The sequence below is a fragment of the Chanodichthys erythropterus genome, chromosome 3 (assembly GCF_024489055.1).
Source record: "Chanodichthys erythropterus isolate Z2021 chromosome 3, ASM2448905v1, whole genome shotgun sequence".
Lineage (NCBI taxonomy): Eukaryota > Metazoa > Chordata > Actinopteri > Cypriniformes > Xenocyprididae > Chanodichthys > Chanodichthys erythropterus.
This window is the reverse complement of record NC_090223.1, coordinates 27,928,970-27,943,952: the sequence shown is the minus strand read 5'-3', so window position 1 is coordinate 27,943,952 and position 14,983 is coordinate 27,928,970. Positions and strand designations below refer to the sequence as shown.

The 14,983-nt window shown below is 38.5% G+C and overlaps 1 protein-coding gene across 1 annotated transcript in view; it reads right to left on the bottom strand.

The window, feature by feature from the left end:
- rapgefl1 (Rap guanine nucleotide exchange factor (GEF)-like 1) overlaps positions 1-14,983 on the bottom strand; it is a 55,620-nt gene that overhangs the window by 34,577 nt on the left and 6,060 nt on the right. The window contains exon 2 of the mRNA XM_067381629.1: positions 710-788. Coding sequence (XP_067237730.1) covers positions 710-788 — 79 coding nt within the window. The remainder of the gene's footprint in view (positions 1-709; positions 789-14,983) is intronic.

Genomic DNA, 14,983 nt, shown 5'->3' with positions numbered 1-14,983 from the left:
GAACAGGATATGAGGGGATATATGATGGGAAAAAATGTGATGGGAGGAGAAATTATAATTCAATGCTTTTGTGTTCAATCACAAAGCTTTTGCAAAAGTATCACACTTTGCATTTACTCGCAAAAGCATTGAAATATAGTTTTTCTTCCCATATTAAAAGTTTTGGAAGTGAATCCAAAGTTTCAAAACAACTGCAAAAGAATTGAAAAATAATTTTTATTCCCATCTTATTTTTTCCCATCACCATGTCTCCCCATACTATAGGGTTCTGCTTTTAATAAATAATCAAATATAAAGAACATATAATGCAATCAAAATGAATTAAAGTAAAAAATTTAATTATTTAATGAAAGTTAAATATTTAAAAAGTTATATATATAAACAGCAGACTTTCCCACAGCAGAAGGGTTTCTGCAAGAGAGGGCAACATTAATTGGTCCAGAAGCAACATTCCTAACATAAATGGTAGGTTAAACTTTACTCCTAATGCTAATGCTAACCGAAATGATAGGTTGATAAGATCATTACCCATAATCCCCCCCCCCCCCCCTAAAACTAACTGGCTAACAGAAGCATTGATTCAATGATGATGATACAGGTCCATGTTCTACTTGGATAAATCACCGTATGATAGGGTTATGGTCACCCATTGAAGATTTTCAGAACTGAAGAGGTTGACACTTATGGTTCTGGTGAGGAGAAAGGATACTGCTGAAGCAAGACCTGCTGGAACTTGTCTGGGGCCAGGAAGATTGGGTGTGTCAGCATGAAGTCATCCAGGAGTATTTCTGCAAAGAACACAACCTCATTAGTGATGTCACAACTGCACAAAATGTTCATGTTTGTCTGAACAACAGTTGCAGAGATTGACACAAGGAGGACAGAATAATGAAAGAGAAGGAAGCCGAGTAAATGATATCTTTAGTGCACACTTCGTCATAGCTGTTCGTGTTCAGCAGGTTGTGAACACTCGCTCGGTGAGTATGTGTGGAGAAACAAAAAAGTTTAACCTGACGGCGCCAGCCGCCACCTCTGCTAGCTCATCTCAAGGACAGTGGGTTTATGGGTAGAATAAATCACGGTGCTTTCTGGCCCACTTTGGATCACAGACACTCCCAAAGGCTGCAGTGATGTACTGTACAAGCATATCTGCCTGTACAATATGAGCCCGAACATCGGCAGACGAAAGTAAAAAGCGCAAAAAAAAAAACGTCAACAGTGAAAAGGGAATCATAAGCAGCAGAATAAATGAGTGAGACTTTGAAAAACTCTGTGAAATGCACAAAAAAGAATAGAAATGTGCAATATCTTTCGATCTGGGGCACATCTTGACAGTGAGGTTTTCAGGGACTATATTTTGGCTGATGAGAAGACATGATGCTGATTATGTATCTAGGTTATATCAATGTGGAGCACATAAATCATTGATACTTGACTATAAAAAACGTGATCGCCGAGAGGAATGAGAAAAGAGTCAGTAGCACATAATAAATACGTCGGTTCAGTTCAAAATGCAAAAACTTTCATGCGCCATGTAAGTAAATCAACTAATACATTCCCATTTCAGAGCAGCAGTTTCAACACAAAATAAACTTGTATCACTGATTCAGTGAGACGATGAATTTAATTAAGATGATCTGTCAATTAAATTTCCTTAGTTGAATGAATCACCTGAACAGCAGAGATTCCCACAATCATCCTCTGCTTTGCATACTGATTTCTGATCACTGATTGGTGCAAAGTTGTTTGTTTCAGTTCCTGACTGTGATTATTGAAAAATGACGTCCTCCTGTCATTACGGTACAATCAAGGCGTTCTAATGCTAGATCTAATGCTTCTAATGCATACTAGAAACATGCTCAGACCTGCACACTTCACACCTCTGTGCATGTTTTTGTGAAGTCACACCTCTTTTGAGAGTTACAGGTGAGGCGTAATGGAAGCTCAGGGAAGATAAGGTCACATGCACACCTCTCTCTCTCTCTCTCTCTCTCTCTCTCTCTCTCTCTCTCTCTCTCTCTCTATATATATATATATATATATATATATATATATATATATATATATATATATATATGCTAGGTGGGCATGCAAGTTCACGTTTCCATTGTTCCTTTATGTAAACGCGCTAGACATACAGTACAGTCCAAAAGTTTGGAACCACTAAGATTTTTAATGTTTTTAAAAGAAGATTCGTCTGCTCACCAAGGCTACATTTATTTAATTAAAAATACAGTAAAAAAAACAGTAATATTGTGAAATATTATTATAATTTAAAATAACTGTGTACTATTTAAAAATATTTGACAAAGTAATTTATTCCTGTGATGCAAAGCTGTATTTTCAGCATCATTACTCCAGTCTTCAATGTCACATGATCCTTCAGAAATCATTCTAATATGATGATTTACTGCTCAAAAACATTTATGATTATTTTCAATGTTGAAAACAGTAGGGTACTTTTTTTTTTTCAGGATTCCTTGATGAATAGAAAGTTCAAAAGAACAGCATTTATCTGAAATACAAAGCTTCTGTAGCATTATACACTACCGTTCAAAAGTTTAGGGTCAGTAAGAATTTTTATTTTTATTTTTTTGAAAAGAAATTAAAGAAATGAATACTTTTATTCAGCAAGGATGCATTAAATCAATCAAAAGTGGAAGTAAAGACATTTATAATGTTACAAAAGATTAGATTTCAGATAAACACTGTTCTTTTGAACTTTCTATTCATCAAATAATCCTGAAAAAAAAATATATATATTGTACACAACTGTTTTTAACATTGAAAATAATCATAAATGTTTATTGAGCAGCAGATCAGCATATTAGAATGATTTCTGAAGGATCATGTGACACTGAAGACTGGAGTAATGATGCTGAAAATACAGCTTTGCATCACAGGAATAAATTACTTTGTCAAATATATTTAAATAGTACACAGTTATTTTAAATTATAATAATATTTCACAGTATTACTGTTTTTACTGTATTTTTAATTAAGTAAATGTAGCCTTGGTGAGCAGACGAAACTTATTTTAAAAACATTAAAAATCTTAGTGGTTCCAAACTTTTGGACTGTACTGTACGTGTATGAACGTTGTGCTTGCATTTTGTGTCTTTTGCAGTGTCTCACGTATGACACGGTTCTAAACACGTGGCACTCAAGTTCAACTTTTAAAAAAACGCATCTGAGACCTTGTGTTTTTTCCCCATTCCACTGCCTGCATCTCGTGCAAAGATGCATTCTCTGTGAAAGAGCATTTACACTAGTGCGTTTTCATTTTAAAACGCATATGTTTTGCTATGGTTATGCCTGTCGCTTACACTACGCCAGCATTTTTTGAACCTCGAAAACGGAGACTATGGAAAACACCGCAGACCTCGTTTTAATTTGAAAACACCAGGGTTGCGTTTCAGTATAGACCTTATGTAGACCTTTTCAGCGCTGCGCTGATTGTCTTTTGACTTCCAGTTTGTATTTCCACAGCGATCTTACGTATTTACTGACATTTGTTCACACATCTGCTTTAAACATAACAATGCTCATGATAACTTTCATTAAACTTCACCAGCTAATTATTCTTTGACAGCGAGGCCATAGAAATGTACAGAGCTACTGCAAAAAACGGACGTTCAAAGACGATTTTATAAAGATGGCGGCGTGCTTGTTTCTCTGGTGCGTGACCAAAACGGAGACTTTTGAAAACGATGGCGTGGCTTCCCACATTCGCTCTGCGTATCCTTGATGACTGTGTAAACAATAACATGGAGACTGAACTGCAATCTTTGCAGGCTTTGTTGTAATTTTTAGCAGCCATTGTGCGGTTAAACTCTGCATTTATTTAATAATGCAGCTGCCTACATGCGCAAGAGGCAACTGTTTACACAAGTTGTACGAGCATGCCCAGTGTGCATGAACGGTCATGTGACATACTTTTCACGTCGGTTAGTGTAGACGGAGATCGTTTCTGAAACGCTGTGGAAACGCCAGTGTAGACGAGGATCATTTTCATTTTAAAACGCTGTTACGCGCAAGTGTAACCGGGGCCTTAGGCTCCTTCCACATCTTTGCAGCTGCAGATATCTTGTGGTTGCCATGGCAACGCTGACTTTAGAGGCTGCATGGTGAGTAAGGAGAAATAAAATAGATGAGAGACAGACAGAAAGCAAGACACACAGACAAAATACAGACATACGTACGCATACAGACATATGCAAAAGAATCAAGGTAAAACCCACAAAAAAGCAAATAGGATGCAAAGCCAGAAACCAGGGCAAGGCAGGCAATCAAGTCAGTGGAGTTAGTGTGAAAAACAGGAACGGATTGACTGGAGGAGGAGTCAACCGGGTTAATTACCACCTCTGATAGCCACAAAACCCTCTGAGGCACGTGTTAGTAACCGAACGGAAGACGCGCCGGACAACCTCTACTAAAGTCGCTGAGGAAATTATGAGGTGTTTTGTCAGAGCAGAGGGTGTAGAAGATATTAAAGCAACTTCACTTTTAGTCACAGCAGCGAGCGTGTGTGATTGTGAGTGGTGACTGAAACACTTCTGAACCCCCTCTGGTCAAATGTAAGCATTATTTTCTAGGGCAATGGCCATCTCTCTTCATTAGCATTTGTCATGGCTGTTGAGATTAAATTAGGGTGGGAGTTTATAATTCTCGATAACCTGTGCTGCAGCTGTAATTGAGCCATGTGTTATGTCAGTGTGTGGGTCTGTTTGCCTCCCTCAAGCATATCATGCTTAGCAGAGAGCATCAAAACTGCTCTGAGGAGCCAAGTAAATTCCTAAAACACGTGATTAATCACCGCATCACGCACATTTAATGCATCCAGCTGTCCTTACTAAACACTCTTGGCTTAGACTCAAGCCAAATTTAAGAAGAGTTTTATGCTGATAAAATTTTACCACATCAAGGTAAATCAAAGCAATAAAACAAGAAAATGCATATGTACTTTTGCACCTTGCAAAAGCAGAAACGACAAAAGCCTGTACATTTATTTAAAGTACAATTAAATTACACCTTTTTTTCATAACTGCGACTTTATATCTCTCTATTGTGACCATATCTTTTCATTTCGACTTTATATCTTACAGATGCAATTTTATTTCTTATTATTGCGACTTTATATCTTATCTCTCATTTGTGACTTTATATCTTACAGCTGCAACTTTCTTATAATTGTAACTTTAAATCTTTCAAATGCAACTTTATTTCTAATAATTGTGACTCTACATCTTACAATGTGACTATTTCTTATTTTAAACTTCATGACATGTCCCGTCTCCATTACTTGTTTTAGGTGGAAACAGGCTTCCATAAGAAACTGTCAATGCGGCTTAACCGTGTAAACGTTTGATATCCATATTTAGTGGTAAATTAGTCAGTGCTGATGTTTAGCTTGGAAATATAAATCAGCATGAAGATGAGGCACAGAAGACACAAATATGACACCTTTCCGCCTCGCATGCTTTTTCTCTATTTAATCCCTTCTTTCACTGACGGCCCCCACATTCTCCATCGTTCTTTCATCCATTTTCCCCTTTCGACTCACTAGTTTACATTACGATAGAGCTTAAAGTGTAGCAAATCTCCTGCCCAGATTGGCACAAAACGCATCTCTTTAAATGACAAGAGTGGGAATAGAGTAAAATCCAACACCCACCCTGATACCCACATGCACACACCACACACACATCCAGATACCCACACAATCACATGCACAAACACTCACAATCACTGTCAAATATAGAAACGGCACATGTATTCTCCACACCAGCACATGCTCTCGCACTGTGAGAACCAAACTGAGCAGATGCAGCAGGGAGTTCAGACGGACACCCATCACACGTACTGAACACCCATCGTTCAGACAAGTGAAAATCACTCCCTTTCTTTTCATCTTAAGGTCAAGAGAAGCTCGTGCCAAAACAAAAAAAAAAACACCATAATCCTGCTGTCTTTAGACGAAGGGAGGAAACGGGGTGTGTGCAACTGAAGGCCGTCTCAAAGAATTTCAGTTTCAGCAAAAAACAACTTTGATGAGACTGAACTGGGATCATTTCACACTCTTTGTTTTAAAGTCTCAACACTAAGGCAGAGGTCTTATTATCCTGTCCAGTGTCCACAACTGAGGTCTTAACTGTTTCTAGTTCTAGTTGGAGAGTAAATGGAGACTTTTGCTTAAAGAGACAGTTCACCCAAAGATGAAAAATCTGTGATTATTTCATGCCGTTCCAAACCTTTGTTACTTTAACTCTTTTTCAGAACACAAAAGAAGACATTGTCCAAACGACATTTTGGATGCATCCCACCGATTTTCTTTGTATGGACAAAAACACTCAAAATCTTCTTTTATGTTTTCAAAAGAAAGTCAGTCATATGAGTGTAACAGACGTAGGCTAGGAAGAGCTGTGCATGTAAACATCACTCCCCCGAACTCAAGAGGCGCTCTAGCGACTGACACTAGAGACTGCAGTCTTTAGCCTCCTTGTTAGAGCACCCGACTCCCATGGCAGCATACCCAGGTTTGAGTCCCACTTATGGTGCTTTTCCACTGTGTGGTACTACTCGTCTCGGGTCGGCTCGGCTCACTTTGCTTTCGGTTTGCTTTTCCACTGCAGTTTAACAAATGATACTGCGGTGGCTGCTATTGACTACTTAAATCTAGCGGGTTTGGTGTCTCGTGTTTTAAAGGTGCCATAGAATGGAAAATTGAATTTACCTTGGCATAGTTGAATAACAATAGTTCAGTAGATGGAAATGACATACAGTGAGTCTCTAACTCCATTGTTTCCTCCTTCTTATATAAATCTCATTTGTTTAAAAGACCTCCGAAGAACAGGCGAATCTCAACATAACACCGACTGTTACGTAACAGTCAGGATCATTAATATGTACGCCCCCAATATTTGCATATGCCAGCCCATGTTCAAGGCATTAGACAAGCCAGTATTAACGTCTGGATCTGTGCACAGCTGAATCATCAGACTAGGTAAGCAAGCAAGAACAACAGCGAAAAATGGCAGATGGAGCAATAATAACTGACATGATCCATGATATCATGATATTTTTAGTGATATTTGTGAATTGTCTTTCTAAATGTTTTGTTAGCATGTTGCTAATGCACTGTTAAATGTGGTTAAAGTTACGATCGTTTCTTACTGTATTCACGGAGACAAGAGCCGTCGCTATTTTCATTTTTAAACACTTGCAGTCTGTATAATGCATAAACACAACTTCATTCTTTATAAATCTCTCCAACAGTGTTTAATGTTAGCTTTAGCCACAGAGCACTATCAAACTCATTCGGAATCAAATGTAAACATCCAAATAAATACTGTACTTACGCGATTAGACATGCTGCATGATGAACACTTTGTAAAGATCCATTTTGAGGGTTATATTAGCTGTGTGAACTTTGTTTATGCAATGATAGAGTCGAGAGCTCGGGAGGGGGTGGAGAGCGCGAGCAATTAAACTGGCCGCAGCCTGAATCGGTGCATTTCTAATTATGCCCCAAAATATGCAGTTAAAAAAATTAATTAAACAAAATCTATGGGGTATTTTTAATGAAACTTCACAGACACATTCAGGGGACACCTTAGACTTATATTACATCTAGTAAAAAAAACGTTTGATGGCACCTTTAAATCCAATGACGCTGGTAGTGACGATTCTCTCTGACCAGTCAGTGATCTGCAGTGTTTACACTGTATCGGTTAGTATTGGTTCGAATACATGTTATATATTGGTTAGACACCATTAATATGTCTCAAATATGTCTGTGTAGAGTTTCAGAAGAGTTCTCATTCTCAACCACGTCTCAAACTGTGCTCAGATTTTCCAAGATACCAAGTTTACATGTTATATATAATATATAGAAAATTTAGCATTGGTGCATGTTGATACAGTTTGCTTCATCTCGAATCCTTGCAGGAGTTAGAGTCATCTCTTCACAGGCGTAGGGGCATCTGAAATCTTCGCAAGAGGCTGGATCCACACTGAAGTGGAGTCATATCAAGGAGTCATATTTGCATATCAAGCAGCAGCATAACTGTTTTTGTTCTGCTAAAATTACTGGAAGCGAATGACACCAGAAGCCTCGCACATTCAAGTTACAAATGGCAGCACCCACTCTTACTTTAAAAATAAGGTGGATAGTAACGTATTAATGTAGTTACATACTTTGTAAACTTCACAAAAAGAGTTTAAAGAATTATAATTGGCTGACCCCAATTTCATATAAATATAAATACATATAAATGTTTTTAGGCCTGGGAAAACCTTAAGGTTAGGGGTCACGGGGGTTCATGCTCAATAAACATCTGTCTGTAAAGAGGGCTGAGAGTCTCAGCTGCACGGATGTGGTCAATGTAGATTGTAATCAGTTGTAGATCTGAGATTGGGATTTCAGGAGAGCGTAATGGAGAGGACCAGGGTGCCGTTACATAAACCATAATAGACATTCCGTTACCATGGAGGCCTTATCACATCTAAAACCCCCACTACCCACGCATGGTCTCCTTTCTCTTCCTCGCGCCGTCTTTCCTTCATCTCTCTCTCGCTCACGTTGGTGCCTTTTGGCATGACGCACCGTGTGTGCGCATTGGTGTGTGTTTTGAAGGTCTCTGTTCATTCTCTGAGGCTGTACGCGCTTGTTCTCCGTATCTGCTTTATCTCGACCCCCCCCCCCCTGCACAAAAATCATCCATTCTGGGAGGCATTTCACCCTTCAACTCCCATCTCTTCTTTGGATCCTAACACAAAACACCATCATTCACATGCAAATCTGCTTTGGCAGCCCGCCAACTATAAGTAAATACATGAACGCCACTGGAGGACCGCCGCTATTCTCGAAACAATCCTTTGAAATGAATGCTCATGGTGAAAACTTCCCATACAGTTTGGAAGGAAGAAAGCAGGTGCAAATAAAAATACATACACTATGAGTCTTTCAAAAGCTGACAAAAGCAAGAAAGAGACCATGTCAAGCCACCAGTCTAGAGAAAAGTAAAAAAAAACACCTTACGGCCTTTAAACTAAAACAGAGCTTGCTGAATTTAGAAGCACGCCACTTTTTTTTAGGTCTAACCCAGTTCAAACTGGCCCCAGGAGAGATTGTTCCTAGAGCAGGACACGCAAAAAGCATTTTTAAAGCCTGCTCTCTGGTCAACCGGGAGAAATGATTTGAAACCTCTGCGACTGGTATTACATAACATGAAAATGAGAGATGTTTTAATAGCTGAACAATATCAGTCCAAGATGTGCCCACATGAAAGCACGACACAACTGAACTCCAGAATACCAGAGAACAGAACACCCATGCAAACAAATCCAAACCCACAGCAGAGGGTTCGTTTTGCACCCATTTGTTTGCCAACCGTGTGCACAAACTTTGAACCTGGCCCTGAAATTATGCATTACCGCTCCAGGCAGTGTCTTGATGCTGCTGTTACTCGGGGCGTTTTGCAAATTTTCTTGCAGCATCAAACTCAAATTTGTGCAGTTTTATCACATAATTTATACAAAGATGGTGTGCTGTAATGGCTCTCGGCACTGCCACGGGAACTAGGGGTGCTGAGGTGTGTGGGGGCAAGGTATCGGTGAGATGTGCCAATTGCCAGTACACAAATATAGAAGTACTGACCCACTTCGAGCACTGCCCTTGACTGACTAACTTTTGTACCTTTAATAAGGATTCATCTTTATTTAATTTTTACAGTGAAGATTATATGCAGTGTTGTTGCGTTTGATTGATTTCTGTACCTGAAAACTACTGTTTTATTTGTATCTTTGCTTTATTGTATTTATTCGTGCTATTACTTGTAGTTTGATTATTATTTGTTCTTATTTATAGTCCTTTTACCATTTTACAAATGGTTTGACCATGATACAAACTGAACCTTGAGTAATTTGAACCATTACACCCCTAGTGTACCCATATATTCAGACTCTAATGTGTGCGTATATATAATATAAATATACACTACCAATCAAAAGTTTGGGTCAGTAAGATTTTTTCATTAAGCGAGAGAGATAAATTTATACTTTTATTCAGCATGGATTTTTGCTACGGTTACACCTGTCGTTTACACTACACCTTCTTTTTCGACCCTTGAAAATGGAGACTTTCGAAAATGCTGCAGTGCAGAGCCCATTTTAGCTTGAAAACGCCAGGGTTGCGTTTCAGTATAAACGGACCAAAACGGAGACTTTTGAAAACGATGGCGTGGCTGCCCACGTTCGCTCAGCGTATCCTTGACGACCGTGTAAACTATAACACGGAGACTGAACTGCAATCTTTGTTGGCATTGTTGTAATTTTTAGCAGCCATTGTGCGGTTAAACAGCATTTTTTAATACTGCAGCTGCCTACATGCGCAAGAGGCAACTGTTTACACTTGCACGTGCATGCCCAGTGTGCATGAACGGTCATGTGACATGCGTTTTCGGTCGTGTAGTGTAGATGGCGATCATTTCTGAAACGCTGTGGAAACGCCAGTATAAATGAGGATCGTTTTCATTTTAAAACACTGTTTTAAAATGAAAACGCACTAGTGTAAATGGGGCCTAAATATATAAAAAGCTTCATTTATAATACAAACGTGTTCCATTTCAAATAAATTCTGTTCTTTCGAACGTTCTATACATTAACCAATCCTGAAAAATATTGCATCATGATTTCCACAAAAACGTTCAGCAGCACAACTGCTTTTAACATTAATGATAATAATAAATGTTTATTGAGCTATATATCATCATATTAGAATGATTTCGGAAGGATCATGTGACACTGAAGACTAAAAAGTTTATTAAGCTGAAAAATTTGCCTAATAAAAAAAAAAACATTTCCTAATGTGCACTCATGAACAAAAAAACATTTACTAAGAAAGTAAAAGTTTATCATACCTTTATATTTAATAGATATCCAAGCTTGTGTTTGTAAAATACTGCATACGCATACACTTTATTATGAAAAACGTGTCAATTTCCACCTCCCATCGCTCTGTTTCCCGCAGGCGAAGAGAGATGAACACACCAAGCCCATCGTCACAGCAAGAATGGCCCCAATACTTCAAAATAACATCTAACACATGTTTGATTAGGATATTAAGAAGATCGTCAAAGTTATGGCTCTATTTCTAAATGGTTGTGTATACATAATTACCCTCCTCCACTAGAGTGAAAGAAGTAAAAGAATTAACTTCATCACCTTTATAGTACGCAGTGATTAATGTTACTCATTGCTACGTTTATCACTCTGTGCATTAATGTTTATGTGGGGGGGGCTAAAAGCATGAGAAGCTGTTTAAAGGTTCTGTATCTTCTTCTGGTAAACTGTTTCGGAAGGAGGCTTTCCATGTGCAACTGCTTCTTGGTGGGAGTGATCACTGTGTGCTAATCACATCCTTCTCTCTCGCAAGCAGGAGGCTGTTTTCAGGCTGTTATTAGGGCTGTCGGTCAAGCCACTGATCCGGGAGCTCGAGGCCATCTGTGTGTGTGTGTGCACGCGTGTGTTTGAGTGTGCAAACTGCGTGGTGAAATGAACAACCTCTGCTGTCACTTCAAAGGGGCGTCACGTGGCGCATTTGCTATGGTTTGATTCAGGCACTGACTCGCAGTGACTGCAATGCTGTTTTTGTAATGCAGAATGAAAAGAGCAGAGAGAGAGAGAGAGAGAGAGATCGCTTCAGAAGTGCCGCCTTATAAACGCTTTCAAAAAGTGTGTCTACAAAGCTTGAGTGTGATTTTCTACACTAACAGCAAGGGAAAGTATCATGGTTTCCACAAAAATATTAAGAAGCACAACTGATTTCAACATCGATAATAATAATAAATGTTTCTTGAGCATCAAATCATCATATCAGAATGATTTCTGAAGGATCATGTGACACTGAAGACTGGAGTAATGATGCTGAAAATTCAGCTTTGACATCACAGGAATAAATGACATTTTAAAATATATTCAAATAAAAAAAAGTTATTTTTAAACTTCACAATATTACTGTTTTTACTGTAATTTGATCAAATAAATGCAGCCTTGATTTGCATAAAGCTTTTTTGAAATATATTTAAAAAATCTGCCAATCCCATACTTTTGAATGGTATATAGATACATATACACAAATATATAACAAAAACTTTTTAATATATTTAAAGTTTTTAACTCTACTAGTAGTGTCAACAGACAATTTAGCTTGTGCTCATCTTTTTTTCCAATACAAATACCAAGAAACATGCACTAAAATTTATTGTATAATTCTAACACTTGCTTTCCGCTTATCCCGCTGTTCCCGCAACCTTCCATTTACCTCATCTTCTTCACCGCCACCTCTTCCGAGAGCGACAGTTGCCATGTGAACAGGTGCTGAGTCTGAGAGAGGCTCCTTCACACATGAGCATTTGTGTAAAGAGGCACCAACATGCTCACACAAATATCCATATCAGAACATGGAGAGAATAGCATCCGAAAACTCCTATTTACAAAAAATATATTTATACGCCCAATTCTAAGGCAGCACTACTTGTATCCTTTGCTGGCAATCCCAGAATGCACTGTGCTGAGCACAGAAAAAAATAATCCAAGATAGCGGATTCTAAATATATTTATTACAACACTGCAAAGCATTGATAAGAAAGTTTAGTTCAATTTAACTGAACTATTTTCCTGTAGCTCAAGAGTATGAGCACTATAACAATGACAAAATCATGGGTTTGATGCACTTTTGTATCTACCAAATGCATAAATACAACAATATTGTTAATAGCGTTATTCGATAACACCAAACTACTGAGTGCTATTTGCATAGCGAGTGTCGAGTTGTTGCAAGAGTTGCCAGTATGCAGGAACAGTGCAAATTAATCACATGTATCACACAATAACACAAACACTTGAAAATACAACACTGCTGTATATTAGCGCCCCCTCCTCACACAACTTGTGCAGCACTAACATACATCAAAATAAACATATTCAAAAAGCACAGTCGAGGTGGACACCATTGCTGCTCTCCAGCAGAGTTGCCCAGGTGTGTGGATAAGCACAAAATGAGTGGGCATAACCATTAAGGATCAAGGAGAAGGGGGGCGAGAAGGTGACAGACACAGAACGAGAGAGATATCTCGCTTTTCCTCACAATGTTATGTAAAGCCTTGCAATGGGAGGCCAGTGAGTGGGCAGTCATTCCACTCTAATCCCTCACTCTTTTCAAAAGAAAAAAATGCCAGCATTCCTCCTACACAAACACACTCTCTCCGATTGCACTTCTCTATCTCCCTCCATGCATTACTTTCTTTCTCCACACTTGCTCGCTTGCCGAAGATTCTTTAAAACACCCTCAGGACAGTTTCGGCCCACAGGAAAGCAGCACATGGAGAGTGGGGTGCATGGTCCTTATACAACCAGACTTCAGTCTATAGAGACTATCTGCATCTCTATTTGCCGTCATTAACTTCTGATGATAATACCTGGAGAAATCTTTGTGCATATGACTACAGACGTCCTTAAGAAAATGATCTGAGCCGTAAATGCCATCACTCTTTAACTGAAGAAAAATGACGTCATAACAATGCTGAATGGCACCACAAGAAACACACAGTCCCAAACCTTTACTATAGTAAAGTTGTGACATGTGACGTGAAAGGCAGCAGACAGGGGAAAATAAACCCATTTCACTCCTTTAAAAGTGATGATACACATGGCAACTTTTTGAGCAATGTTGCCGGGTAATGTTGCTTGGGCACTTTCCCATTGAGAATGAGCAACAAATTTCTATCTGGATACTTTAGATTGGTCGTGGGCAAATTTTTGAGATCCTCCAATCAGAATGCTAGCAGCCGATCACGTGACCAGCTTGGAGATTTCAGAAAAAAGTCAAGCAAGATGGCGGCGTCTCGGCGGCAGTGGAGTGGAGAAAAGGAGCATGAACTTATATCTTTTTACACTAGTAAGTTGTCATGTATCAACCCAAAACAGGGAATTTACCTCATTTAATGCTTAAAATACCAACAGGTGTCCAGTGTAATGCGTGTAAGCTGTAATTAAGCCATCGAATGTTTTCAGTTAAATACTAAAAAGACGCATTCTGTTTAATGTCTGAAGTGGCGTAGGGTGTAGGGCGTACGGCACGTGAATGTAGCTTATGACGTGTTCAACTCGGTTCAAATACCGCCTTTTGCCAAACTCGCTCTTCTCAGAAATCAGATCTGAAAGGCATTTATATTCAATAAAAATGAAGAAAATATTTGAAAAGTTGAAATAAAGTACTCATTGGGTTGGCAATAGATTTGCTCCTCTCTGATTGGTTGCTGCCAGCTGTCCGTTGCCCTAATTAGTTGCCCTGTGTCTCATCAGGTTGCCCGTTGACGGCAACATTGCTCAAAAAGTTGCCCCGTGTATCATCACCTTAAGAGTATAGGAACCATACTAAACTAATGATGCTCTCTTTCATTTACATATTTATCATAATCATTTTATGAAATTCTGTTTCGTTGAAGGTTTGCATTCTTCCATGTTAAGTGAATTATAACATACAGCGCAATCAAGTCTGACTTCCAAATGAATTATTCTTATCAGCTGGTTATATTTAGTGAGTGTGAGTCAAAAACACAGTGCAAACCATGCAGTCTGACTGCTGAACGAATAACTCTAATGAACCGGTTCTTTTTAGTATCAAACTCATACAGCTTATGACTAACTGTGAAACTTAAATCAGTGAACTCACTGACTGGTTGATATGACAACTAGTAGTGAAGAAGCACTTTATCAGTAAGCCATTTTTAATAATACATGTTAAGGGCAATTATAATATAGCATTTGTCACTTCTAAAAAGCCTAGGAAAAGACATTAAAAACCCTTTTGCAATTTTTTTTAAGTGTATTGATTCATTAATATTTGTTAGCCATCAAAAACAGTATATAGGAGAAAAAAATATACTCTTAAAAATCAACCAAACAGTCTTGTTGGCTCATA